General features: G+C 39.2%; 3 protein-coding genes across 3 annotated transcripts; 2 read left to right on the top strand and 1 right to left on the bottom strand.

The window, feature by feature from the left end:
• The first annotated feature begins 1,373 nt into the window (after positions 1-1,373).
• Positions 1,374-7,613, top strand: LOC145496199 (uncharacterized). Its single transcript, XM_081475862.1, has 5 exons — positions 1,374-2,536; positions 3,225-3,527; positions 4,811-5,128; positions 6,162-6,431; positions 6,877-7,613. The coding sequence occupies exons 1-5, from the start codon at positions 2,278-2,280 to the stop codon at positions 7,290-7,292; spliced, it is 1,566 nt and encodes a 521-aa protein (XP_081331988.1). The 5' UTR covers positions 1,374-2,277; the 3' UTR covers positions 7,293-7,613.
• A 172-nt stretch (positions 7,614-7,785) lies between these two features.
• On the bottom strand, positions 7,786-11,600 carry LOC145496225 (protein decapentaplegic-like). The gene is made up of 3 exons (XM_081475910.1): positions 11,236-11,600; positions 10,317-10,734; positions 7,786-9,552 (listed from the first exon to the last, which is right to left on the bottom strand). The coding sequence occupies exons 1-3, from the start codon at positions 11,489-11,491 to the stop codon at positions 9,168-9,170; spliced, it is 1,059 nt and encodes a 352-aa protein (XP_081332036.1). The 5' UTR covers positions 11,492-11,600; the 3' UTR covers positions 7,786-9,167.
• Positions 11,601-23,541: 11,941 nt separating this feature from the next.
• On the top strand, positions 23,542-25,080 carry LOC145496226 (melatonin receptor type 1C-like). The gene has a single exon (XM_081475912.1). It carries the CDS (start codon positions 23,618-23,620, stop codon positions 24,569-24,571), a length of 954 nt encoding a protein of 317 aa, XP_081332038.1. The 5' UTR covers positions 23,542-23,617; the 3' UTR covers positions 24,572-25,080.
• The last annotated feature ends 2,209 nt before the right edge of the window (positions 25,081-27,289 follow it).

Below are 27,289 nucleotides of genomic sequence, written 5' to 3'. Positions count from 1 at the left end.
TGTCAGGTATAAATTTCCAAACTATAATTTCATACATGGCATCCTCGTGTTAAGGGAATTGCAAAAAAAACGAACTACGGTCAAGTTTTGGAAAAAGATACACTCAACCGCTGTTCATTCTCAGCACTGAAAAATAAAAGAAAGTAATCATTTCAGTAACGGATTTGAACCCCTGACCCCAAGACGCACGGTGGACTATACTTAGAACTGATGCAATTATAAACTGTTTAACAATTATGCATACAGACGCCTTACAAATAATTCAATCCAAAAACAAAATGGTTGTTTTAAAGTCAATGATACAGAAATGATGTCTCCTAAATTTCAGATCAAAAGCTTTAATTCTCAAGCTACGCAAATTCTTTGTTTGATTACAAAGCATGAATGGGAACGCTATACACCGTGTTCATAAATGGCGGCCGCGCGGAACGGCCTGGTTTCGAAAACATGAAAACGAGGCTTGGTAGGCCACGCATCACAGATCACAACATAAATGGCTTCTTCTAGTCGAGATTCTGACGCAGTTACCTCACCGAAGACGATATTCCCGGAGCTTCTGTAGCTGGAAGAAACCCTTCTTCACTAAAGAATGAAGAACTCAGGTTTTGGTTGCGATGTCGAGGCGATTCGCTAAAGGGACTTAAGAGGAAGGCACAGCTCATAAAGCGGTAAGCATCAAAACACAGAAACCGATCGAAGCACGTGCTCGCATCTTTGTGATTTGCCTCAGGAGAACACACGAAATTTTGTTTCCGTAGTATTTAGAATTCTCTCTTTTTTTGCAGAATCGACGAGTATATTAAAAGTGGAAGGGATGAAATGGTGATCGATCCCGATCCCCATGAAATCTACACAAAACGAAAAGCAAGGGTAACCCGAAAACACTGACCCCCGGTCCACGGACTCCCCCTACGGACCCTCTCTACGGACCACCCCCCAAAATATAATAAAAATAATAAATAAATATTTCAGTCGCGGGTTGTCTAATAGATTACTCGTAACAGCGAAATTTCGAACGTTACCTGGATTCAGGCTCGGGTGCAATTTATATAATTACACATTGCCATTTCTTTTGCTGTAGCCATAAAGTATACGAAAGACACGTACGGGGAAGTCTCCAGGAAGCCTCGAAATTTGTGTTCTTTCCCCTCTGCCATTTTGTTCAGCCCATCCTCCCGTGGGCTCGTGAACTCGTTCCTGGCTTCACAATTTACTCAGCGGAATAACAGATACAAACAAGAATAAACGGCCTAAAAATATATCTTCCATAGCCAGATTGAGCCACGAATGGAAGGTAAGAACTTTCCTTCTTAACATCGGCATCTCCTTACGATGAAAACGGCTTTTAGACAATTTTTTTTTTGGAAGGGGGGGGGGGGGTGGGGTGTTAAAAACCCAAGTCTGTTACATCTGCACAGTGTAACACTCGAAAAATCACCGACACGAGTTTGAATCTATTAGACAACCCATAAGTGAAATATTTATTTATTATTTTTACACTATTTTAGGGTGGTCCGTAGAGGGGGTCCGTAGGGGTAGTCCATGGACCGGTCTGTAGGGTAGTCCGCGGACCGGTGGTCAGTGTTTTCGGGTTACCCCTAGTTTCAATCCTTAGTTTAGAAATGAAACACTTTAAAAACCTGTATTTGTAAAAATTCAAGGCGAGTTCAGGGACTTGATTAGCGTGATTTTATTTAGCAACGTCAGGACGGTCAAAAATTGCTTTTATACTCTACTCAGTGGAATTTACCAAGATATTTACAAACCAACAAACAGGAAGCCTACGAAGATCCAACGACGAATGCACCAGAAACCTATTCACAGCTGACAATGGCCTGAAATACCACTCTATCTGCAAACCAATGTGGTTTCATTTCGATCTATGGAGAGCGTTACAGAAAATGGTAACAGAGAAAACGTTGAACGCCCCTTACAGACAATTGGAAAAATTAGAAGCAGAAGTATATAAAACTTGAAATCGAAAATTCCATAAGTTGGTTTACCAGTCTCTGACGCAGCTCCTTGTCGACTTTTTCGATTCTTCGGCTCTTTAAAGGGAGTTAGAGCAGCTGAAAAAGCTCATGTTATATCTTAAAGCATTTCCCCATTGATAGAGAAAATGTCTTCCGTAATGTGACAGACATTAAAATGTCATCATTGTTATTTTATATTTCCTCTCCAGTCCCCAACTAGTCTGGAGGTTCTAGAGGTCGTGAAGTTTTATATTATTTCAGCGAGCACGTCCTTTTCGTTTCTGCCACAATACTTCAGACAGCGATGGATACTGGCGTGAAGATGCCTCATATAACATCAAAGCCAAAACACTACGAAGGAAAACTTCTCAAGACGTGTTCTGTGTTATCTGTCCTTTCGATTTTGTTGACGTTTGCCTTGTTCGCAAGAATCGAGATAGTGGCTTGTAACACGGAAACGATGGATTCAAAGTTCACGCAGCAAATTCAACAAATGCAAGAAGCTCTTGACAAAGCAGTCATTCTACAAGACCCTCAGAAAGGGAAGAAAGATATCGTTTTTGGTAGGTGACAAGTATAACTGTGCAGTCCTAAGGGAAGTTCGAAAGATTCATCAGACATTCTGCATTTCTTTAGCCATACTCAGAAAAGGGCTGCACGGTACAGTAATCTGCCTAAACATGATGGAGTATTTATATTTAAATTGCCGTGTCTTTACATGCGCATGCCGTTTTCTTTACGTGGCAAGTTCAGTGCGCATCTCGGAAAATGTTATCAGATCTACCTGCCTTGTAACGCCATGCTACTGTGCTGGCATACAAAAGAAACCAATTTCACATTTCCAATCGACTAGTACATCAATCATGTCACCTGAAGATTTTAAAGTAGCAACGAGAAAATCCCTAGATTCTGTTTAGGGAGGGGGACATGGGCTTACGGTCATTATTTTTACCTTACCTATATTTCATGGTTATAAACGTGCGCTTGTTTCCACACTGTTACAAAAATCTGTTGAGACACATTAGAAACCAGTGACCTCGCGTATTTCGTTTCGTGAATTACGGGTCAGATATGATCCCCGAAACAAACATGTTCCCTTATGTGACCGTAATAAGCCACTGAAAGATTAGCATTGTAGAGAGATGAAATTTCATCTCTCTTACAATGCTCTATAAATTCTGTTTGAAATCCGGCCGAATCAAAAAATTAAACCGTAGGGAAAGTGTTTAAAATGTATTTTCTTCTCTAAAGGCACTGAATACAAAGGTACTATTGTTCGACGAAGCGTGGTCCCAGCAAACATTAACGGCTCTGTCGGTACACAAGATGTTCGGCACATGATCAAGAGATATGTCACATCGATAATCGTTGGATCTGTCTGCCTTGCCCCTGGAAAAGTTTGTGTATCAGGGCCCCCCGGTCCTCGCGGTAAACGTGGGCCGAGAGGAACTAAGGGAAGAAAGGGAACGCAGGGTATCATGGGACCTCCAGGTGAACAGGGGAAGCAAGGCATGATGGGGGACACTGGACCAGCTGGAATAAAAGGAGAAAAAGGTAAAGGATTTTATGCATTGATTTGCACTTCTTGAAAAGTTTAGCCTTTTCTCAAATTCGTCGTTTGCAATTCGTGTCAATGTTCTCCATCCTTAGCCATCCTTTTTCCTTTATGATTTAATATTATCTCTTTTGTGTTTTTCTATCTAATATTTTCAGGTTTCCTTCAATGTAAATGTAATTATTTTGTACTTGGCCAAAGTACCGTGACTGAACTGCTTTATCTCTATTAAGATCGAAGTAGGGTGTGGGAGGGAGTTAATTACTTTTTCAATACTGTAAATCCTTGAATTAGCGCCTCCCCTCAAATAAGCACCCCTTTCGGATAAGCGCACATCCTATCGGCCAAAATTTAAAATAAGCGCCTCCTCTCGAATAAGCGCTCTCCCCCCCCCTGCCCCCCGTTTTATGGAAGTGGTGCTGAAGATTTGCTGGTTGATTGCCTAAAGCTCAACCAACTTTGGGCAGCAGAGCTTGACCCGCTTAAGAGCCGGGTTATATTACGTAGTTCTTTTGAAAGAGAAACAGGATCCTTATGAGACTTCTGAGAGACTGACACATACATAGATTTAAAAAGAAAAACGATCATATCTGACCACGATTTGGGAAATATTAAATAAGCGCCCTTCCTCCCCACCCCCGTCCCCCTTAACCTCATTTAAGCGCCTCCCTCGAATAAGATAAGATAAGATAACTTTATTTATACACGGTTTTTCCATCAGTCAACAAAGTTACTGGACTATCTACCTATCTGCCTAACTACAATAAAAATTTAAGAAAAAAAAACTGCTTTTCATGGAGGCCGTGTCTAAAAATTTACTTCAAATTAACATATTACTTGAAACTGTGGCGACTTAATTGAGATGAAAAATCGGCCAGTGTGGATGCTTGTCTTAGGTCTATAGGTAAGTTGTTCCACAACTGAGCTCCGCTGTACGAAAAACTTCTCTTAAGATAATAAGCTCCCTGCGTCCTCTTCTAAATTTGAAATACGCACCCCGGTCGCTAATTCGAGTATTTATGGTATTTACATAAAAGATAGCCCGTTACGAACCCGTTACTTTGATCGTCACGTAACACTCCTCCCCCACTGACAACCAAAATAGTGACTGGGTAGACGACAATAAAAGCTGCCAAATCTTCGCACTTTATCAGAAATATATCTAGGGACGATTTCGTAAATGTACTCGGAGCTTGATATTTGTACGGCAACTATATTTCGGCATGCTTGCTTTCCAAATTTAAAAGTATGTGTTTTATTGTTGACATCTAACTTGCTGTAGGAAATACGGGAGTTCCCGGCCAACCGGGACCTAAAGGTGATGCCGGGAAGTCCATATCTGCACCAGTGTTGATTGTATCTCCTACGTCACTCACTGTGACTCAGAACCAGACCGCCACGTTTTACTGCTCAGCTGAGGGTTACCCAGTACCTAGCGTGTCCTGGAGTAAAATAAGTGGCAAAAAACTGATAAATATGGATGATAAAGACAACAAGTTGGAGATTATAAATGCTACTTACAATGACTCTGGGAAGTACCTTTGCGCAGCTACAAATATCTTGGGACAAGTTGAGAAAGAAGCGAAACTTCTCGTAGAAGGTTTGCTATATTACTTTTCCTCTTTTACTCTGGAGTCCTTAAAAAGACTACGTATGCCGTAATTTATGTCAGATTTGTTTTGTGACGAGATTTACAGTCACATAAATAGATTTCCTGAAGATCATATGTATAAATCTTCAACAAATGATTTGCAATTTCATGCTCTCCACTTGACAATCTGTGGAGGTGCTGTGGCCTCATGGTTAGTGCGGTCGACTCGGGATCGAGCGGTCCGAGTTATATTATCGGCAGAGCCCTGGCCGGGGACATTGTGTTGTGTTCGTGGGCAAGACACTTAACTCTAACAGTGCCCCTCCCCACCCAGAATAAATGGGTAAGGGCAAATTTAATGCGAGGGTTCACCCTGGGATGACCTTGCATTCCATCCAGGGGAGAGTAGAAAAACTCCTAGTCGCTTCATGCTACGGAAACCGGTGATAAGCGCCGGCCTGATGAGCCACTTGGCTCGTATGCAGACTTTACCTTTTTACTTGACAATCTAATAATAAGGGCTTTAGAAACTTGACAGTTCTTGCCAAATTCTTATTGTCCTTAGAGCCCTTCTGATTAATAGGGACCTTAAACAATGACGGCAGCGACGTTAAGGACTAGTGAAAAAGGGATTTATGTTTTGCCTACTTCGCAATTATTTAATTAAATCTGTTCAGCCCGCTGTTCGGCCTAAAAACTTGCTCGAAGTAAATATGTAACGTCAGCGATCAACCCCAAAAGAAAATCCGAAAAATAGCCGTCGTGGCCCAGGTTTTGCAAACTACCCAGACTTAGTGATTTTACGTTTTTTTTTGTTTTTTTTTTTGTTTTCGTTTGCAGAGGTTGGGCCCTAAGAAATATACAAAACTTATAACGCTGGTGCATTGCCATATTTCTGCGCGTTAAATCTTCTGTTTGGTGATGTCCTTGTTGCCGTTGTCGTCGTGGTTTGTTGATAAGCTCTCTAATTTCTAATAATAACCTGAATCAAAGGATCATCTTGGGTTAGCGGTATTTTTGCTTGTTTGTTTTATTTCTCTAGTGCCTCCACAATTCACCGAGATTCCCGATCAAGTTATAAAGGTAAAGGAGGGTAAAGTAGCCTCTGTTGTCTGCAGAGCCTTTGGTTCTCCACCTCCTGTAATTCAGTGGTCAAAGGCATTTACGTCATTGCCGAAAGGACGTGCAACTGTTGAGAATGGAACCCTTAAGATTACCAGTTTTGGCTTGAAAGATGTCGGAACGTACCAGTGCAAAGCAACCAACAAGCTGGGATCTGTAAGTGCGTCGACAGGTCTAAATATGGTTGAAGGTGAGAAAAATAGATTGGTTCAACCGTTGTCTCTAGTGGAGGTGCGATGGCCTCGTAGTTAGTGCGCTTGTCTCCGGATCGAGCGGTCCGGCTTCGAGCCCTGGCCAGGAACATTGCGTTACGTTCTTGGGGAAGACACTTTACTCACACACTACCTCTCCACAGCCAGGTATTTAAATAGGCACCGCAACGGCGAATTTGAAGCTGTGAGGTAGCCCTGTGAGTGACAAGTATCCCATCCAGGTGGGAGTAGAATACCTCTAGTCTCTTCGTGTTAGAGAAACCGGCAATAAACGCCCGCCTGGTGGGCCATTTGGCTCGTATGCAGACTTTACACCCTTTTCAACTGTTATTTAGCGACTGCTTTTCTTTCTTTCTTTCTTTTCTTTTTTTTATTTTTTTTTTATTTTTTTTTATTTTTCATGTCATATCTCACCCTATCCAGCGTGGGTTTGTCACTTGAAGTCATGTTTCCGTGTCATCGATACTCCAACTCTGAAATGGGGTGACGCCCGAAGAGCTTGTCAAGATTTGGGTGCAGACCTCCCGATAATCAGATCAGCCACCGAAAATAACTTCATACTTGACCTGATCAGGAAACAAGAAACTGTTACACATTGGGGGGCCTGGCTTGGGCTTTACCGAAAAGCTGACACTAAGTTCTACTGGATTGATGACACTCCACTGGAGGGTCAATATTCTGCATGGGGAAGCGGGGAACCGAACTTTCATCATGAGAAATGTGCCCATGTGTATGGAAAGGGATCCAGGCCAGGAAAATGGAATGACATGTCATGCAGTATCAATGCAAAAGATTTAATTCACGCTCCAGTTGTTCTTTGTCAAAAAGCAAGCAATTGAGGCTATAGAAAAAGTGGAAGCCGATTACTGAGCCTGTTCAACCAGGTCGAAACAGTTGTCCACGGTTGCCATTAAATTCTTGGCTTTCAGTTTGGACTCTATCATGTCGTTGTCCCGTTAAGCTTTCTACGTAGCAGCTTTATTATTATTCTATTTTTATTGTTTGATAATCAGACCTTTTACAGATTCTACGTATACCAACAGCATTTTCGTTTGCGGTCCCTTGCCACACTTCTATCTAAAACATGGCCCACTTAGTAATTATGATTGGAGTATCTCAAAAATGCAGTAAAAAGATAAGGGACATCTTGCTCTTTTTTTTGTGGGGGGAGGGGCAATATGACCCGGGGGAGACTTCGATATAAAAGCACGGGGGTGCTCATCGTACCTTTTAGGGGTTAAAAAAGTGGTTTTGGTACCTCTTTAGTCTTAGGGTGTGCAGCCTCAAAAGCTCCACAGCGGAAGCTTTCACGGTACTTTTTAGCGTATTGAGCCGAAAAAAATATGGGAGGAGATATCTGACAATCAACTTTATAAGTTGAAGGTATTCGAAGCAATCTTCTTTATCGCTATTAAAAATTTTGAAAGTGTCTGTTAACGTGTTGCTGTAGAATTGGTACATCTTAGGGGTGAAAAAAAAATTGCAAATTGGTGCCTCTTTGGGGTTCTTTTCAAAATTTCCGACTAGCACCCCCGTCCTTTCTATATGGGAGTCCCCTCCCCCCCCCTTCCCTCCCGAGCAATATGAGTGACCATTTTAGCAAGGTTGTCCACCCCCGGGGTTTTCCTTGGTACTCGCGACACTCAGAAGAAGGAACTACAATACTTCCTAAATAAAGAATTTTATTGCATCAAAATATTAGAGTCGTTCGACAAATATACTTTGATCTTAAAATTAACCCTTTGAATACCAAACTTTCGCCCAAACATACCGTTTTTAACCGTTTAGTCAGGTTTTTTAGCTGCCATGACGCTAAATAAGCCTGAGTTTTGCTAAAGAAAAGCTTTCTTTTTACTAAAAGGAGAGATTTTTCGAGGATTAGGTACAAAATTGATCAAAACTTCAATTACGGTCATGCGCATAAGCCAAAATTTGGACTTTTTTTTTTTTTTTTTTTTTTGCCATTGATCGTTCTCAATTTCGTTTGTTGGCCCTTTCCTTTCTGTTTTTCTCTGCCCTTTTACACTGGCTACCTTTTGCATTGTATGTTCTTTCTGGCTGCACTGAAAAGTTGGATGTTAATTACGGGCGAAGCCTAGAAATGGACTTTGATCAATCATAGGCGTTGTGGACCATTTTACCACCGTTTTTGCACCAAAACTGATAACCTTGTTTTTCGATTTGCGACGTCGGAATGTCGTCGATATCTAAACCTGACCATTAAGCGGAAAGGGCTAGCCTAGCACTACTATCTGCTTATCAAGAATATCTGATGACATTTAAACTGATGACGTCACAAGTGGTACAAAGAGCACGACCATTAATTACGCATATATGTGTAGTTGGTATTCAAAGGGTTGAGCTATTTTAATTGAGCTAAGGGAAAAGAATAAAGTTTGCGAAGGCAATTGAAAAATGTTCTCTATGCGTACAGCATTTCTTTCTTACGGTATTCAATTATAACAACTGACAATATCTCAAATCATAATTTTAATTTCTTTTTTTAAATTGCAACATATCGTAGTAGCTTCATATGTAATATAAATTTACGCATTAAAAACAAAATTTATTAATCATTATAAGAAATTCTATGTTATATAACTGTATTGAAACAAAATCACACTTGATTAGACCAGTATTTGCTGGAAGATATGCGACAGCCACCTACAAAGCGCATTTCAGTCACGTGCTTTTCGGGAATCTGCCTGGCCATCTTAACGACATCCGCATTCCGTGGCAACCATATCTTTGTATTGACGAAGAACCACGTGACCGTCTTGTGTGGTGTACAAAACACCCAATAAACTGCCGTAGTTTGTGGGAACGCAGCATGGCGCAGTCATGTGGGATCCTGGTCCCCAGTGTTGCGCCGCTGTCAAGCGCACGATGGCGTGATTGCTGAAGCTACCTGGGGAGTAGGTCGCGTCACATTTTCCCGCGCAGTCGTAGGCGTTAAACGAGACCGGAGCGATGATCAAATTGCCGAAGATGTGTTTGGCATTTATATGCAAATCGCGCCTTGAGCACAGATCGGCAGGGCTGGGAGATGGAATTGCGGCCGTCTTGTTAGTGTTCGCCTTAGAATCTCGGCGAAAACGACTGAAAAATAGATAACAAACAAAATTGTATAAAGTGCATTTCGATTTAGTGGTACCTTGATATAATGCCGTTCCAAGGGAGTGTTTGACCTAGCGGGAAGGAGGAGGATCATTATATACGAAACCCCGTTATCACAGATTAAAAAGAGCCAAAGTTAATCTTACAATATCGAGGTGCGTCTTGTGTTTTCTGTCTTAATGTCAAACGGTGTAATCAACTTTTCGCTGCTGAAAATTCCGTTTAATACCCAATCCCTTCTGTCAGATGCGCATCCAGGAAATTATGACATAAGTCCAGTCTAAGATCTCAGACAGTAGCAACGACGGATTGTGTTCTGAAAGCTCCTCGTTTCAATATTTAAACCCAAATAATATCTACACCAACATCTCAAATGCTGTCCTGTTTGACTGGATATTCGTGTTGATGAATACGACTACCATGATTCCCTGTAGGAGCATCTCAAAAAGAGAACTGGCCATTAAACAATTAACTGCAAAGATCTGAAGGACCGTAATGTACATCTCAACTCGTTAATATGATTTACGTTCAATTTCAGCGATGGGATTTCGTTTCACACATTTCATTGTACCTTTGGGTGGGCTGGAGTTTAGAGTCGGTTATACCGAGAACTTCATTTTAAAGAAGGATCGTTATATCATGGCTCTACTGTAATTGCCTTCAGAGATTCAAAGCAATAAAATGTTCAAGAGCAAGCCAACACCCGAATTGATGAAAAAGAGGTAACCTTATTGTAATTAACTCACTCTCTTATAAAAGGACTATCCTCCACACCGTGCAATCGCCTTGCATCGGTATACACCACCAGAAATGGTCCACTGCTGCCGCCATGCATCAATACTTTTGGAACAGGTTTCTGCTTGTCGCTGTCTGCCAGCACCTCAACCCGAACTTCAGGGATGGTGTGCGGAGAACGCAGCCATCGCGCGACATCAGCAGAAGGGACCATGAATACCGTCCATGTTGGATCTCGTCCATGCAAAACCGCTTTTGATATCAGCACACCTGCGGTCTTGTCGTAAAGGCCCAGTTTGACTGGGTGACTCGCATTCTGGTCTTGATCAGTGGAGTACTCGACTTTTGCCCGGATCTCAGCCTTTTGGATGTATTCTTTAGTATTTATCCCTTTCATGTTGAAACGAATAACGTTGGTTTTAACGCAAACTATAAAAAGAACAAAGTGCAGAATAATAATTAAGTTGGCATTAAAATATTAACAAGGCTAACCAATTGCTGAACAGCTCATGCTAAAGGCGCATTACTCCTTAAGTCTCCACGAAGAGGAGCTGCGAAACAAAACAAAAGAAACTTTAGTAGCCGCTTTTTGGTCTTGTTTTATTTCTACGTGTGATACACCGGCTGTCCTCGAGAAAACTAACTCGGTGTCAGATACGATATTCTCGACCACTCAGAGTCCAGATCAGTGTTTTTTTGTGCCTACTTTAATATCAAAAATAACGTCAGAACGTGCAGCAGAACAAATAAGAACGTACACAGAAACATGTTCTGCTTACTAGCTCACTTGCTCACGTTGACACATAGGTTACCCGAATCTGATAACATTGGACGTGACGAAAGAGCACATGCAAAGCACTTGTCTTGTGCTACCACAATTATAATCAGTATCATTTATTCAGAAGAAAAATAGTGAATAATATATCATACCTGTTCCTTGCACAGAATGAATGATTTCTGGGATAGTTGTATTTGTTCTCTTCACTTGTCCGGTTTCGTTGAAATGGTTTTTGTAGAGATTCGTGAGGAAAACTTTGGCAGCTCCATCGGAAAGGTTCACAGCCTTGGCGTTTAGGGAGGCTTTTAATTGCTTCCAACCAGGATCTTTGCGTTTTACACTCGCAATTGAGTAGAGTAGTGTAAACAGAATGTACAGAGCCACAATGCCATTTTTGTGCGAAAGCATCTTCAGTGGTTTGAAGTTACTGCCCGCTCTCGATCTACTTGTTCGCAACTCTCGTTAATACTTGTTTTGTCGTTCCGATGCACCATTAACGAAAGCCTTTTATAATCCCTTCTTTCATCCGATTTAAAACTATTTGATCTTTTTTTTTAGCAAAATCTGATACAGAAATAAATCCTTTTTCCTCGTAAGGGGGCTTGCTAAGAGGTTTATCCCCACTTGAAACTTCCTAAAAAATATATAAATAGGAATGCTGGCGCAAAATTAATAGCATTAACTACTAAAAAAAGGGTCGGCAAATACTTTCAACAGTCGTTAAGAAAATAAATTGTTACTACTAACACTTAGATTATGAGCTCGAGTTTTCTATCGTGTGTTAGTTGACGAGGGCGCAGCTCTTGTCTTTCTCTACATCACGCATAGGAATCGAGAACGAATAATCTAATTGTTTTAGTATCAATCTACCAGTCGGTCAAAACGTAAATAACCAGACAGATTCACGCTTTTTTAATTAAATTATGATATAAATGGATCACATCAGAGAGGATACAATTGTATCTGTCTTTGATCTCTCCTATTCCCTTGACTTGTACCGATGGCCTATATTTCAAACTTAACTACGTGCTGGATCCGGCTTTTATTTGACTTTTGCGGTTCATTCTATCCTGAGGCCCATTTCTCGAAAGCCTCGGAACCTTTTCGGGTCCGTAAAGCCACTTTTAGTTAATCTGTATGTAAAAGGAGATTAAGATGTAAGATTTGAGATTTTGCTACGATTTTGAGGGTGCGAAAACTTTCCGTGACCTCCGGGAAATGGGCCCCTGGAATTTATTAAAGTGTTTATTCAGTAGTTCTGAGAACTAAATATCCTGTAATTATAACTGAAATTTATTAAAACTGCCTGGGAGACCCGGCGTTTATTCCGGACCCGGTATTTAATCGAGAAAATACAGCAAATTATCCAAATCCTCTTTACAGACACTTCGAAAACGCAAAGAAGCGGCCGCCAGTTTGTTAAAGGAGCTACGTCACGACTTGTGCATCATTGTCAAGTTCGTCGTTCGTAATCTGTGTTAATCTTCTCCGTCCTTGTTCTTCAAGGTTTAGTATTATCTCTTTGGTGTTTTTCTATCTTAGTAAAGTGCTATTTTCAGTTCCTTCAATTTAGATATAATTTTGCGCGTACCCAAAATAACTCAAAATTCTGTGACTGAGCTCCTTTAAGAACTGCACATTGCTAAGCTACTCACTATCTACAAAAGAATAGATAGCAAGTGGCGTAGCCAATAAGAGAAAGGTATTCGTGATAGAACGCTAGTCTATTTATACCAATTCCATTTGGATTAATGACTACAACTATAGTAATGATAATGACTTTATTGACGTGCCAAGAAAAACCTACAGAGGAGAATGCCCCCTACTAATAGGGGACACCTAAAATATCTAAATTATATAAATTTTCATTAGTACAAATTTAAATACATTTGCAATTCACTGTCACATTTTTGAGTTTATATTCAGGGTATTCTGGCAGTTTTAAAGATTTACCGATATTTTAAAGTAAAGTGTCACATTTGCGAAGAAGTGGAAAAAGTTGCACACAGCTGACTGGGTCCTTTACACAGTCAATCACTCAACATAGCACGACCTTAGGAGCCCTCTTTAATTCACAATTTATGGAAGCTCATTACTTGATGCAAACTTAATTATGCTAATAAATCTGCTTTTAGCAGCTAGAAGTGTTCGGTCTAGTCCTTTAGGTCTGTTGCGTCCATAACTGGCCTTGAAGCACCTTTCGATATCAATGCCGCGCATTATAAAGCACCCGCACTGTTTTTTAACTCGAGGGAAATCGTCGAGATTTAATTTATGGGAGTGTTATACATGTTATATCCAAAAATGTTTTGATCGCAACTTGTCAAAACAGCGGCTTGGTCAAAAGACTTATTTTCAAGTTCACTGACCTTAAAAATGGTCTTAATTAAGACCTCGCCTAGTTCATGCAAAATAAATTAAGCGTGTCAGCGCTCAATTTAGTGCCCAAAGTCTCCTTTTAAAAAAACGGTATAATGCCACACAAGCCTATAAAGACATTTGTAGCCATTTCCGGGAACTGTGGCGCAAGACGATGAGAATTAAAAAAAGGTTAGAGGAAAGAGGAGAAAGGATGGGAAGTTTACATGTTCTATAACAAATACCACTATTTACAAACATTTGGACTATTAAGCGTTGTAGTTTCCAGTGGTAAGTTTTCTCAGTTCTACCTGACTGAGTGTGTTAACTGACCCACTTTTACTTTAGAGGGTTGTAACAGAAATAGCAGAATTGTACAGTTTAACATCTTCTAAATAAACAAACAAAAAGAGTGCTAAAGTCCATCCAGTAAGCCTTTAGGTCCTGGGGGTGGAAATTCCCATGAGTAAAGGTCGGAGATACTCGTCAGAAAAATTTGAATGAAGCTCCAAAAGGAGACCATTCTGGGCGTGCCTCGAGATTTATTTCACCTCCCAAAGATATCACAGTGATATGACAGTGTTTATTGGCAGCTAAAAATAGTGACGTTAAGTGAGACGACGTGGAAGTTCACGTGGGAGTTCCCCTACCCTCCTTCCTCTTCCTCCCCACCCTCCCCACCCTCCTTCCATTCCCTCCGCGAGCTTTAGGTACACTATACTTTACAGACCTGGCATTGCGAACTTTAAAAATGAGTAGAGCACTTTTCAATTGAGTTGTGGAAGTAATCAAGCAATTAATTTGGTTTTGGTTTTGGTTTTATTCCAGTTTGAGATTGACTGAGTAGTCTAATTGGTAAATAATTGGTTTGCTTGTGGTTTCACGAAACTCAAATGAAAACCGCGCCGGCTCTATGGGATTTGTATTGCTATTTGAATTCTCACATGTTTCGCACACGACTCACACGTGTCGAGTGTTTTCTTTCTGTTTAAAAAAAGTTGTTTTTTCAAGAAGGTCATCTCAAACAAGTCTAGACTATTTAGTTACAGAAGTTGTTGTGGTTTTACTGCCTAACTGGAACATGTGCGATAAAACTACAATGATAGATGCTTGGGGAAGATTAGTAAAGCGCTTGGTATTTCGAGTCAAGTCGTGAAATTTTTTTTTTTTTTTCTTGGACATACCAAATTTACACTCCTGAAGGAAATGTTACACAGATTCTTGAATCTTAGGAGTGAATTTTTGATATAAGCGCGACTCTTAATTATCAAAAGTGGATTTCGAGGAACTCGACATGAACTCAAAATTCCTTATGAGAAACGGAAACTAAATTTTTACTAATTTTTGCGGTCAAGGACAAAGGGCAAGAATCCCCGTTGCCACTTATATTTTGATGTAACTCAACAGGAACAAATTAATGAAAAACAAGCGGAATACAGTTATTGAATTTGAAAGCCACTTTCGATAATAGTTGCTATTCATTTTTTAGAGCTAAATATTATCTGCCTTAGAGACCATGCGTTTATTCGGGATCCGGCATTTAATCGAGGGAATATAGTAAATTATCCAAATCGTCTTTGCAGGCACTTCGAAAACGCCGAGAGGCGGCCGCCAGTTTGTTACAGGCGCTACTTCACGATTTGTGCGTCTTGGAAAGTTAAGCCTAAATTTTTCAAGTTCGTCGTTTGTGGTCCGTGTTAATCTTCTCCATCCTTGTTTTTTAAGATTTATTAATACCTCGTTGGTGTTTTTCTATCTTACTAAACTACTATTTTCAAGTTTCCTTCAATTGCGCGTGGCCAAAATAACTCAAAATACCGCGACTAAGCTCCTTCAAGAACCGCACACGGCTAAGCTACTCACTATCTACAACAGAATAAATAGTGAGTGGCGTGGCTTATAAGGGAAAGTTATTCTAGTATATTTATACCAATTCCATTTAGATGGATGACAACAGCTGTAATAATAATAATGACTTTATTAACTTGTCAAGAAAGCTGGCAGAGGAGAATGCCCCATGTTAATTTATACGGGACACCTAAGATATCTAACTAAGAAATAGTACAAATTGAAATACATTTGCAATTCAGTGCCATGTTTTCGAGTTTATATTCAGGGGATATTCGCAGTTTCAAAGATTTACCGATATTTTTAAGTAAAGTATCACATTTACCGACGAAGACAAGGCTTTGCACAGTTGGTCACTCGACATAGCGAGGCCTTCCTGACCGCATTATGAGCCCACTTAAACAGAATTCACGGAAGCTCGTTTCCTGGTGTCAAGTTAATTAAGCGAATAAACCTGCTTTTTGCAGCTACAAGTGTTCGATCTAGTTTTTTAGATCTGTTGCGTCCATAACTGGCCATGAAGCGCCTTTGGCTATCAACGGCGCACATTATAAAGCACTCGGGCTGTTTTTAACTAGAGAGGGAAATCATCTGGAATGAACACACTTGGGTGTACGTTCTATCCAGATATGTTTTTGATCGTAACTTGTCAAAACAGCAGCTTGGTCAAATAACTTCGTTTCAATTTCAGTGACCTTTGAAATTGTCTTAAAACGTCGCCTGGTTCTTATAAAAATAAGATTGCTACTTTTCAATTTACTGCCTTAAGTCTATCCAAAAAAAAAAAGAAAAAAGAAAAAAAAAAGCGTTATAATGACAGACATAAGCTTGTTAAGACATTTAAAGACCATTTCCGAGAGCTGCAGAGCCAGACGATGTAAATTAAAAAGCTAAGAGGTTAAAGTGGAGAGTGGAAAGATCAGAAGTGCTCTATATGTAGCAAATATTTGTGTTTAAAAATGTTGGACGAGAGTTTGTGTGTTAAAGAGCTAAAATTTCAATGATATTTTTTTCTTTCTACCTGATTCTTAGTCAGCTGACTAAGAATCTTCACTGCTGATTCCTATAACTTTCATTTCAGAGGGTTTTGACCGTACTGTTACAGAATTGTAGAATTGTATCTAGATCTGTTCAGTTGCTGATCGGTCTAAAACCTGCTCGAACTAAATCTGTAGTGCAAGCGAACAGTTCCAAAAGCAAATACGAAAAAAAAATAAATAAATAAATAATATTCGTCGTGGCTCGCGTTCTCCAAGATACACAAAACCTGGTCATTTCACCTTATTGTTTTGTAGACTATTGCTAAGGACGTTAAGGAATGTATCAAGCTAGCTATAAGATTTTTATTAAAAACTGTATCATTAGATAATGCAATTCGAGAGTTTTCATTAGCTTAGCCATCATGGGTTATGAGCCATTATACCATGCTCTACAAATGCGATAAGCGTACACGTTATTTTTCGGGCGTTTTTATTTTTATTCTAGTTTAGTTTTCTATATTTTGGGGGCGTTTGGGATATGAGATGATTATAGCTAACGAAGCAATGTTGCGATCGTTTAGCCGGGGCTTAAAGATCAAAGTCGGATTAAGCTAAGCCAGGATTGGTGGGAATTTTTATATCAGTTTTGTACTTTTTTGGTGAGGTTTTCTGTTTATATTGTTTGTCCTTCAGTTTCAAGCTTGAGTAATCTCAAACTACACAAAACATAAGAAGTGAAAAGCATTTTTATAGAAGAAAAATTGTTACTTAGATTAACTTTTAATCCTGGGTTAGCGTTAACCGGCTTTCGAACATGGGATTTGTATCGCTCCCTGAACTGAATTCTTATATCCCGTCTCACAAGTGTTTAATATTATAGGATTGTTTTTTGGTGTTGTTTTTTTTTTTTTAAAGATCATCTCAAACAAGGCTAGACTATTGATTTACAAAAATTGTTGCATTTTTACTGCCTGCCTATAACATGTGCAATTAAATAACAACTGATCGAGGCCCCGTCCACACTTCACCGGAGAAATTTGAAAACGCGCTTTATTTCTACGGTTAGATCTACCGTCCACTCTAACCTGTCACGAAAACGCTCCTCAAACTGGAAGAATTTGAAAACGTCTGTTTTTTTCTTTTTCGTATGGGCGGAAAACATTTTGAAAACGAAGGTTGTTAAAAATGATGGCGTCACGATAAACATGTGATTTCCCTGACGGAGTTTTCTTCAAACACAAATCCAAAATGACCGGTGATTGTTGCGTTTTTAAATTCCTCCTGCGTAGTGTAAACGGAAAACATTTGATGCATTTCAAAATGAAAACTCCTTCTTCAAATCTCTCTTGCGTAGTGAAGACAGGACCTAACGCGCGCAATAAAACGACAACTGAATGATAACTGCTCGTAAAAGATCAAATACTTGGTTTTTCGGGTCAAGTCCTCCACTAATTATTTCTTTGACATACCAAATGTACCTCCTGAAGGGAATGCTATACAGATCCTTGAACCCAATGAGTTTTTGATATAAAGGGGAATTAATCTTAATTAATACTCAGAAGAGGATTATGAGGTACTCGAAATATAGGCGGTCAAGGACAAAGGGCAAGAACTGTCGTTGCTAAGCTTTATTTAGATGTACTTCAACTGGAATAGATTAATGAAGCACATGACCGGCCAAAATACACGGTTCTTGAATTTTCAAACCACCCTCGATAATTTCTTTTCCCGTTCTTCATTGCTATGTGTTTTTACTTCGATTCAGCTTTCAAATTTCATTGAGCTGAAATCTGTTGTTCGGCCAAATGTAAAGTTGCTCATCTCCGTTCCGTGTCCCACGATCATTTCGGCTTCTCTTATATCTCTTTTCGTGTCTTACCTTAATTTTACTGAGGGCCTTAGCCATCACGAGGAGCAAGAATATAATCAGGTAAACAAGATTAAAGTCAAAATCAAGTTGATTATAAACAAAGTGGAGTACATCACGTGCGTCATGTCACGAATCTAGTGTGAATCTTTGCACCGATGTCAAAAGGATGATTCGAAGTTAACAGGTTTTATAGCATAATAACACAACTTAAGCAGTGTGTTGTCAAGTTCTTTTTATTGGCTTAAATTAAAATTCACGGAAGATTCCTTGCCCAAACATGATTATACATTTTCCAAAGAAATGTTTTATTTGGGTATAGTTGGATGAAAGACGCGTGGTCTAAAGGTCTTAAGGCCTGTCCAAGCTGGCAACAAAGAGTATATACGGAGAAATGTTTGATAAAGTCCATCGATAACATAACGACAAAAGGGCAAAATATTTTTTTTTTTGCATTTTTATGTGTCCACCCCTGTTCATGTTTCAGAACTTTGAAATTGCTGTGTTATATAAATAAACTGCATTAGTAATAAGGTATTTCCTTTCTGACTCACAACACGAAACGAGTTTTCAAGAACGCAGTTGCTTGAAACCCTCAGCAATGCACTACTATTACTCGAAAATTCAACTACTTGCTGGAATTTACAAACAACAGCTCCCTGCTGTTAAATTTTTAACGACCTAATTGAATGTGTGTTCTTTCTGATTTGGGGCAGCTTCAAGCACAAAAGAAAAGTACGGAGCTCCTTAACAACTTTCGAGATCTTTCCCGGCTGCACTTTCAATCAATGCCTAGTTCAAAATCATTCATAGAAAAGGCTTATGACATATTTGGGTCCGGCGCGGACAGAGTTAGTTCCATGGAATCAAAATCAATGAACCACGCAGTTAGGTTTTACCGTCCTCTAAAGCATCTTGAAGGAGTATTCAGACCCCGTTTTCGTGCCGGATTAGCGTAGACGGAAGGCCTAACCGGGCAAATAAAAATTCGTCTGGCATAGTCACGATGGTCGGGGCCTTTGAAGCATCTTAAAGGAAGATTGAGACTTGTGATATTCCCACGACCTCAGCATGTGAGCGTGGATGACCGGAAGAGACCTAACATTCAGTTCCTCGGAATAAAAAGAAATATGTGATCAAAGTTCATTGTTTTTTTTTTTTTGTTTTGATAATTTATAATTCCCTTCAGTCAATATAATCAAGGACAATAATTCCAAAACTGATGTTCGTTGCAAGCGCTCATTCCAAAAGCTGTGACTCGATAATGCTCATTTACTGGTGAAGACAATTCTTATTCGCCAAGAATGCACAGGGAACCCTCACAGCCGTTTAGAATAGGAATAATCGATAAACCTTGTGTTGTCATATAAATTCTTGTTCTGCGGCCATTTCAATGTCAGAAGGAAAAGAAATCAAGCAGCGGCTACAAACATTACAAATAGACAACGCATGGTCTAAAAAATTTAACTGTATTACCTTGACGTTATAAACGTCACTTCTGAAGATGTATGTTGTAACATACAAAACGTCAAGTTAATACAGTTAAGTTTTTTAGTTCTTGTGTTGTGTTTTGTGACGGCCATTTTGAATTTTAAATACACGGTCTGTTAATGCGAGGTGTGGAAATTACGGAAATCCCCGGAACTCTAAGAAAATGACAAAGCTAGAGAGATGGGCCGAAAGCTAGTCAGAAGTATCATCCCTTGTCACTGTATTACTCTCGGTGAGCCATGGATTAGCGCATTTTCCAAGCCGTCCCAGACTTCCTAAATTTTCGGCTCCAGACCTCGCGCCAGCTGACCGCGTATTTAAATTTAAAATGGCAGCCACAAAACCCAATAATAATAATAATAATAATAATAATAATAACAATGATAATGATAATGATAATGATAAAAATAATAATGATAATAATACTAAGACACGTACGATCGATAAAGGTAAGGTTATCTTTTATTCCTATTCTACACGGATGTGAGGGCTCCTTGTGATAATATAGGCTACTAATTAAAGAGATTGTAAGAAAATGTTCACCTAACATGCTACGTGATTAAGTAACATGTAAAATTTGAACCTCTTCTTACGGACATCTCCATCATACAGACACACCTCTCGATATGATCGATACGGGCACTCCGTTCTGCTCTTTAGTGTCCGTATAAATTAAAGAACTTCAATCGTACTAAGAAAGGGCACCGAGTTTTAAAAATAAGGGAATTAAGTCTATTAAATAAACGAGCTTAGTAAACGAAATCTACCCAGAAGTAAGTTAAAACGAATCAACCATAAATTCACTTTTACTGCGCGGGGACCCGTGCCTAAAGTAGCACTGAATGCACCCGAAGCTATCAGTTTTCATTTTGTAACTCGGGAACTACAAATGCGACTTATCAACGATCACGTGTTTGAAATAATCATTATGATCTTTATAATTACCTATCATAGAACTAAGCAGGGATTGGTTGCCGAACCTGAACGAAGAAAGGTCAATTTTCAGTTCAAACGACTGCCCACTTATAAACGGCTTTTTAAAAAAAAAAAAAAAAAAAAAAAAAAGACTTAAAAAAGGAAAAAGAAAGAAAGAAGTAGCCAGAGAATAGTGGCAAGCTATCACGTAGCATCGCCATAATAAAACATGTAATTAAGGCGGGACGCGGACGTCCTACACGACGGAAGTATTTTGATATTCCTGTTTAGGATTAGCTCTAAAAAAAGACAGTGTTTGCTTAAGGAAACTTCACTCCCGTCGATAAATTCGTTTCGTTATTTTTGCCTTTTTTTGCCAGCGTTTCAAATTATTCTTTACATTTTTCGTCGAATTTGGAAGATCCTCCAAAAATATTATGCCACCAACGAGTTCGTAGAATTTTCAGAGTGAAAATAACTCTTTTTCCATCAGTGATTGAAATTCCCCTTTTCACTTCACAGTTCTGTTGATTTATCAGGTCATATCAGGATTCGAAGTTACCAACACAAACAAGAAAATGATATACGGAATCGAACTGTAGCCAGGTGTCCGAAATTTAAGATAACAATCGTTCTTTCCTTGTAGAAGATCAGCACTTCGCACTGCAACAACGCTAACTGCAAGTTCGTTTGAACAAACCCCGGCCCAAGGCTAAAATTTGTAAAATTCGCTGTTCGTCAGGAAATCGTCTCCGTTTGTCCCAGCTTGAACATTTCACCTCTCTTTCGTTTACCATGATCTTTTGGTCTTTATATCTAATAATGCATTTACACGAGATTAACTTCTGTTTCAAAGTGATTGTGTTCTTCGCAGAAAAGAATTCTTACAACTGGACATGACTCCGTAAAAGCGTTTCACTGATGTTCGCAGACCAAAGAATGAGAGTGCCGTTTGGTTATGTTTAAAATAAATGTAGCGAGGAAAATTAGGAAAACACGAAGTTCACCACGAAAGAAATTGGATTTAGACGCTAGTAAACAAACAACATGACACTATTAGTTTTTGGGGCGCTGTTTTTAGTTAAGATGACGCGTGTTTTTCCAGTTGTGCTTGTGTACGGCACACAGCGAGCCTACGAGAGATAAACCGTACCTATTATAGATTCCATTCAAAAACGTTCATTAAATCAACATTGATCATGAAGAACTACAAAACTGATCATATATTCATATCATCAATCGTATCAATCTCAGAGAAATGGCTTGTGAACAAAACCGATCATCGATCGAGAGTAGAAAGCAGGGTGACTTCAATTCAGCTTCCGGCTCTGGGGCCCGTTTCTCGAAAGCCCCGGAAACGTTTCGGGCCCGCAAAGCCATTTTTAGTTAATCTTTATCTAAAAACAGAGAGGCGTATACGCCTGAAACTTCTTGTATGAAGAGAACCTCCGGGGTTCGTGTTAAGAATGAATATGTGAATAAAACAGGTCTATAAGGTTTGCATTAGATTTTGCTACGTCTTTCCGGGTGCGAAAACATTTCGGGACTTTCGAGAAACAGGACCCTGATCTGCTCGCCTTGTCGGTTTACCAAGACAAGGAAAAGCTGAATAATTTCCCGCCAGCCAGTTTCTGTCACCATCGTGGCTATTTCAGCTGTCTTAGCTTGATATTCTTTTGTCAATTTGTCAACTTCACCGAGTCAAAACTAAAACTGATTATTGTTTTTGAATCACGGCGAAGCGATATCAATTTGATAAGAGTTCGTAACTCAAATTCGGCTTTAGGTCTGATTTGCTTAAGACTAAGCGGAAAGTATACACAAGAGTAGAGTTCAGTGAGATATGGAATTGTCCTGTAAGATAAAACAATTTATTATATAACAAACTGGTTCACCGAGGAAATGCGAATTCTGATCGGCTCCCTGAGTGGTCCAAATTTTTGTTGCACGGGCAAATTGTTGCTGACTAAACAAATATTTTCCTTCATGTTTGAAGGATAATTTTAGCTTGATTTTCGAAAGCGACCTGAAAACGAAATATATATATAATCTTTGGCGCGCGAGTTTATAACCAAGAATCATGGCGCCTACCTATTAATTTATCGACATAATTTTAAGAGACATTACAATGAATACTTGATTGAACCTTGTTTTGTTTTTGTCTTTTTAATTTGGCAAGTCTAAGACTCGGTCTACAAAACCTCGACCAATATTTCGTCTCCAAAACAGACATCTTGCTAACTCAGTAACAGATGTATTTTTTGCTGCAGTCATTCTGTAGAACTGGATAAGTTTTGATTAAATGTTTTGCGACATGCAAAGCTGAGGGACATATCTTTCCTGCTTCTGTCCTTCATGAATAAAATAAGTGCATCTAATCTTTGCAACAGCCCACCTATCCTGATCCCAGACTTTGCCATAACTTCCTCGTTTGCTTTGTCTGTAGGATAAGTTATAACGATTTGTAAATCGAGAAATAAATTTCAATTGCTCCAAAGGCGGTAGCTTCTAATTAATAGTGAAGCCGAATTTGGCAGTCTGTGTGCGCGCATTCAAATTAAACTCCAGGATGAAAAAAAGCTCAGTTTGATTACATTTGGTTTGACTCTAAATTAAAATCTCCATTTGACATTGCGTGGATTGTTTTATTTACCAACTCATATCTAGTTCTGTAACTGTCAAGTTCCTATTAGTCAAAAAGCGCATTTAATTAAATTCAACCAACAAGATAGGATCGAACCCCACTGAACTTGACAGCTGATATAAGACGGAATATGCAGTTCATGCTTGCTTGGTTCATGCCTTTCCTAGTTTCAAAGACGTAGTTTAGTCTATCGATAACTTCTTTCTCTACGTGGTGTAATTATGATATCCGAAATGGGCTTGTGTACCATATTCATCAGTCGATCTACACATCGCCTTTCAAGAAGCTATAAAAAACGATAACACAAATTGGCTTTTTAGAGCTCTGTTTCCTCTCCAACAATGGATAGCTTGGCAAAGCTTCAAAGTGATCTTCAATTAAGAAGCACCTCCTTATTGGTTCTTGAGACTCTGATCGTGTTCCTGAATAACATGGTGGCATCTATTGGCAACTTACTAACTTTAATAGTTGTCCTTCGATCGCCTCGGTTAAGAACGATTCCGAGTAAGTTCGTCATTTCTTTGGCCATATCTGACATCTTGATGGCCATACCAGCTGCTGTTCTAACAACAACCGTGTCAGCAAAAAGTGATTGGCCCTTTGGCAGCGTAACCTGTCAATTTCAGGGATACTTCGGCATTACACTGGCTTTCGCTTCTTCCGAGACTCTAGCCCTCATGTCAATGAACAGATACTATCGCGTCGTAAAGCCGAATCGCTACCGACGAGTTTTCGCGCAACGCCGAACTTCGCTTATGATCTTCGCCGCGTGGCTAATCGCATCTCTGGTTCAAATACCCTATGTGGCTGTTGGACACAGATTTCTTTTTCACCCTGGCAAAATATTTTGCAATCAAGACGGCAAAGAACCATTCTCGACGATCTTGGTCACCGTATTTGGGGGTATTCCAATGAGCATTATATCGTATTGCAGTTTTAAGATTTTTCGCTCTGTGCGCGCACACACCAAGACCCGGTTCAAAGACGTCGATTCCAGCAGAGTTAACGTTGAAGACATAAAGGTCTCCCGAATTCTCCTAGTCATGGTTCTAGCATATATTATTTGCTTCTCGCCAGTGATAATCATAGAAGCAATAGACTTTTTCCGCCACGGGTCTTACCTACCAAGACCGGTATATTTGTTTTACACGATCGCGGCCACACTGTCGAGTTCAGTGAACCCAATCATATATGGAGCCATGAACAGATCATTTAGAGAAGAATATAAACGCTTGTTGCGCTTAGATAGGATATTTAGAGTGACTAGAGTTGCACCTATGATCGACGGTCACACAAGTGGGTTTCTTGTGAACCAACTACGAAATCCACCTGTACGGACTATTCATTCACCACTTGCAACTAATGATAATAAGATGGAACTTTAGCAATGACGACGGCGACAAAGAGGATAAATTAACGTCGACAAAAAAAAAAATAATAAATTCCTATTTCAACTTCGAATTTCGAAATTGTCTAGATTCGTTCAGTGCGCCTATTTGTCTCAGAAGTGCTCAAGCTAAATGTGTAACGCCAACGTTCAATTCCAAATTAAAATACGAAAAATTAGCTGCTGTCGTTCGCCTTCTCTAAAATACGCACAACTCACATTGTTGTTGTGCAGAGGAGGGCAAAGAAATGTACAAAGATTTATAGCGAACGTGCTCAGCCATTGTACTGAACACTCATTAAACCAACATTAAACCATTTGTTTGGTGGTGTTCTCATTGCTGTTGGTGTCGTGGTTTGCTTTAAATGCCGAATGGACGGGAACTTTCAACGTTACGTTACGTTGTTAACACATGCAATTTGGAATTGAAAGCCCTAAGCTAGTGAATCAGGTGAACAATTAATTGACAATTAGAATTAAGAGACTTTTCTCAAGTTCTCTTATCGAGAACTCATTGTCAGGTATTAGCTGATGAGCTAAATTCATCAAAGAAAATTTAGCGATGATTAACATTAATATCAAAAGGAAATTCAGTAAATGTTCTGAAATGGAAATGAAATAAACATATATTAAAATAAAGATACTGTGTCCAGAAATTTGCAATTTACAACACCTTACAAGGTCAGGATATTGATAAAACAAAAAACAACAACAAAATTGGCCATGGCTTCTTTATAAAGATCGAATCTAATATTTCTAGAAAAACAATATATTATCAATGTCCGATTATTTTATGTACTGAGAAAATGGCTTAGAACACGTTCTGACTGATGTTATGACTATGATCAGCTACCTCGAACTTATCAAACCGGCGACGCTCGGACTTCAATGGTGTACTTCAGTCGAGCTCTTAAGATGGGCTAGAACTCTTTTCTCGCCAAGTTTTATTTATCCGGTGTTATATGCAGTAGTACTTGTGACTTGAGAGTTCCTCATAAGGTAGCCCAGTAATTACATCGAAACATCTGACTTGCACTCCCTGATACGTCTGGAGATCTACTTCAAGAAAGATTGGCAACGCCCATCCCACCTCCAGAAGAAGCGTATTTAGCAAGTACTGAGTGATCAGATATATTGTCAAACTGACCAAACCTCGCCAAAATAAACTGACAACCCATTCCATATTGATGAGACTTTTTTACCGAACAAGCTGTGATCAAATTTCAAACACTCGAAACACTTTTCTGTCTTTCCTTTTTCAAGAAAGGCTAGCAACCCGCCCCATATTGACGAGTTGTGTCTGGTTTACAGGAAAACGGACGAAACACACGCCTTTCAAAGAAAACTGTAAATGATTGGCTGACCTTGCTGAAAGAAAAATAAAACGATTTCAACTTTAACGCCCTGTCGGCTTCGACAACCCGCCACAGACATAGTGACTTTATGTACAATTAGTTTTAGTTAGTTTATTGTAATCATATAGTAGATTAACTTAGTAATAGTTCTAGTTAGCAATTAATTAAATAATAGGAATTGTAATCTAAACATTTTAATGGTAATTTTAAATTTTTAGCAAAGTTAAATTTAAATACACGACCCCACAAGCTTTTAGCTTTAATTATTATCGTGTTTAAATAAAGTTTATCTATCTATCTATCTATCTATCTAACGATAAATTGCTGAAAGTGTAGAGCTCCACTTCTTGACCCTTTCCAGTGTGTGGTAAAGCGATCATATGCTTATTTCTTATTTTATTTTCATTTTTTTTTTTATTTCTCTCTATTTTTTTTCTTTCTTTTTTCTTTTTTCTTTTTTTTTTTTTTTTCATCAAGGGATAATTCAATTGTGCAAGATTACACAGTTGTCTCAAGTTTTTTGTAGCTTATCATATGACCAGGAAAATTACTTCATTGTGATTGGCTGAGAGCAGGCCAAATTATCGTTACATTGAAACCCTGCATTAAGCGGACACCCTTGGGACTCTCACTAGTGTCCGCTTAATGCAAGGTGTCCGTTCAAAACAGGTTCAGCAATAATACTTAATTATTAACCCTTTTTTTTGTAACACAGTGTAACACAGCGTAAGATCAAAGACTGCTCATAGCACAATGTCCGGACAGTCAACTGGTCAATGCATCAATCTAGAATAGTCTACTTAGCCTTAAAACGACATCGCTGAACAATGTTAAAGGTGTCTGAGCTGAGCTTTTGAAGTAACGAGCCCTTGAAGTGTCCGCTTATTGCAGGTTTTGTGTGACAAAATGGCTTAATATTGGTGTCCGATGAATGCAGGTTTATTTTACAGTAACTCTGGGAAGAAAATTTAGGGAGTCAAGCTAGTGTTTACTTAATAGAGGGCGTCCGCTTAATATGGGGTCCACTTAATACAGGTTTCACTGTAATTCTTAATTTACACTGCACGGCAAGTTAACACGCACGCGTTCGCAATTTTCTCAGTCATATAATAAATGAGTAATCGTATGAAAGCTCGAGCAATTAAGGATTTACACTACTCCCGACATTTGAAAATTCTTTGAAATTTCTCACAATTTTGAGAGAATTTTCAAATATCACTCGCTAGGGTAAACTTGAAAATGGAACGGGCACACTTCGCGCGACTTGACCACAAAATACGTTACTGAAAAGAACTAAATTGCGCAAAAATTATCAAAATGCTGGTCTTGATGATCAATTTCTAATAGTTAGACTCAGGCAT

This window comes from Orbicella franksi, chromosome 8 (assembly GCF_964199315.1).
Source record: "Orbicella franksi chromosome 8, jaOrbFran1.1, whole genome shotgun sequence".
In the NCBI taxonomy this organism is placed as follows: Eukaryota; Metazoa; Cnidaria; class Anthozoa; order Scleractinia; family Merulinidae; genus Orbicella; species Orbicella franksi.
This window is presented reverse-complemented; position numbering and strand designations above follow the sequence as displayed.

Excerpts from the sequence above, each read along its gene's own strand:
- LOC145496225 (XM_081475910.1), bottom strand. The coding sequence starts at position 11,491 with ATGCTTTCGCACAAAAATGGCATTGTGGCTCTGTACATTCTGTTTACA. Across the intron at positions 10,735-11,235 it reads TCATTCTGTGCAAGGAACAG|TTTGCGTTAAAACCAACGTT; the intron begins GTATGATATATT and ends TTCTTTTTATAG. Across the intron at positions 9,553-10,316 it reads GATAGTCCTTTTATAAGAGA|TCGTTTTCGCCGAGATTCTA; the intron begins GTGAGTTAATTA and ends TCTATTTTTCAG.
- LOC145496199 (XM_081475862.1), top strand. The coding sequence starts at position 2,278 with ATGGATACTGGCGTGAAGATGCCTCATATAACATCAAAGCCAAAACAC. Across the intron at positions 3,528-4,810 it reads TGGAATAAAAGGAGAAAAAG|GAAATACGGGAGTTCCCGGC; the intron begins GTAAAGGATTTT and ends AACTTGCTGTAG. Across the intron at positions 5,129-6,161 it reads AGCGAAACTTCTCGTAGAAG|TGCCTCCACAATTCACCGAG; the intron begins GTTTGCTATATT and ends TTATTTCTCTAG.
- LOC145496226 (XM_081475912.1), top strand. The coding sequence starts at position 23,618 with ATGGTGGCATCTATTGGCAACTTACTAACTTTAATAGTTGTCCTTCGA.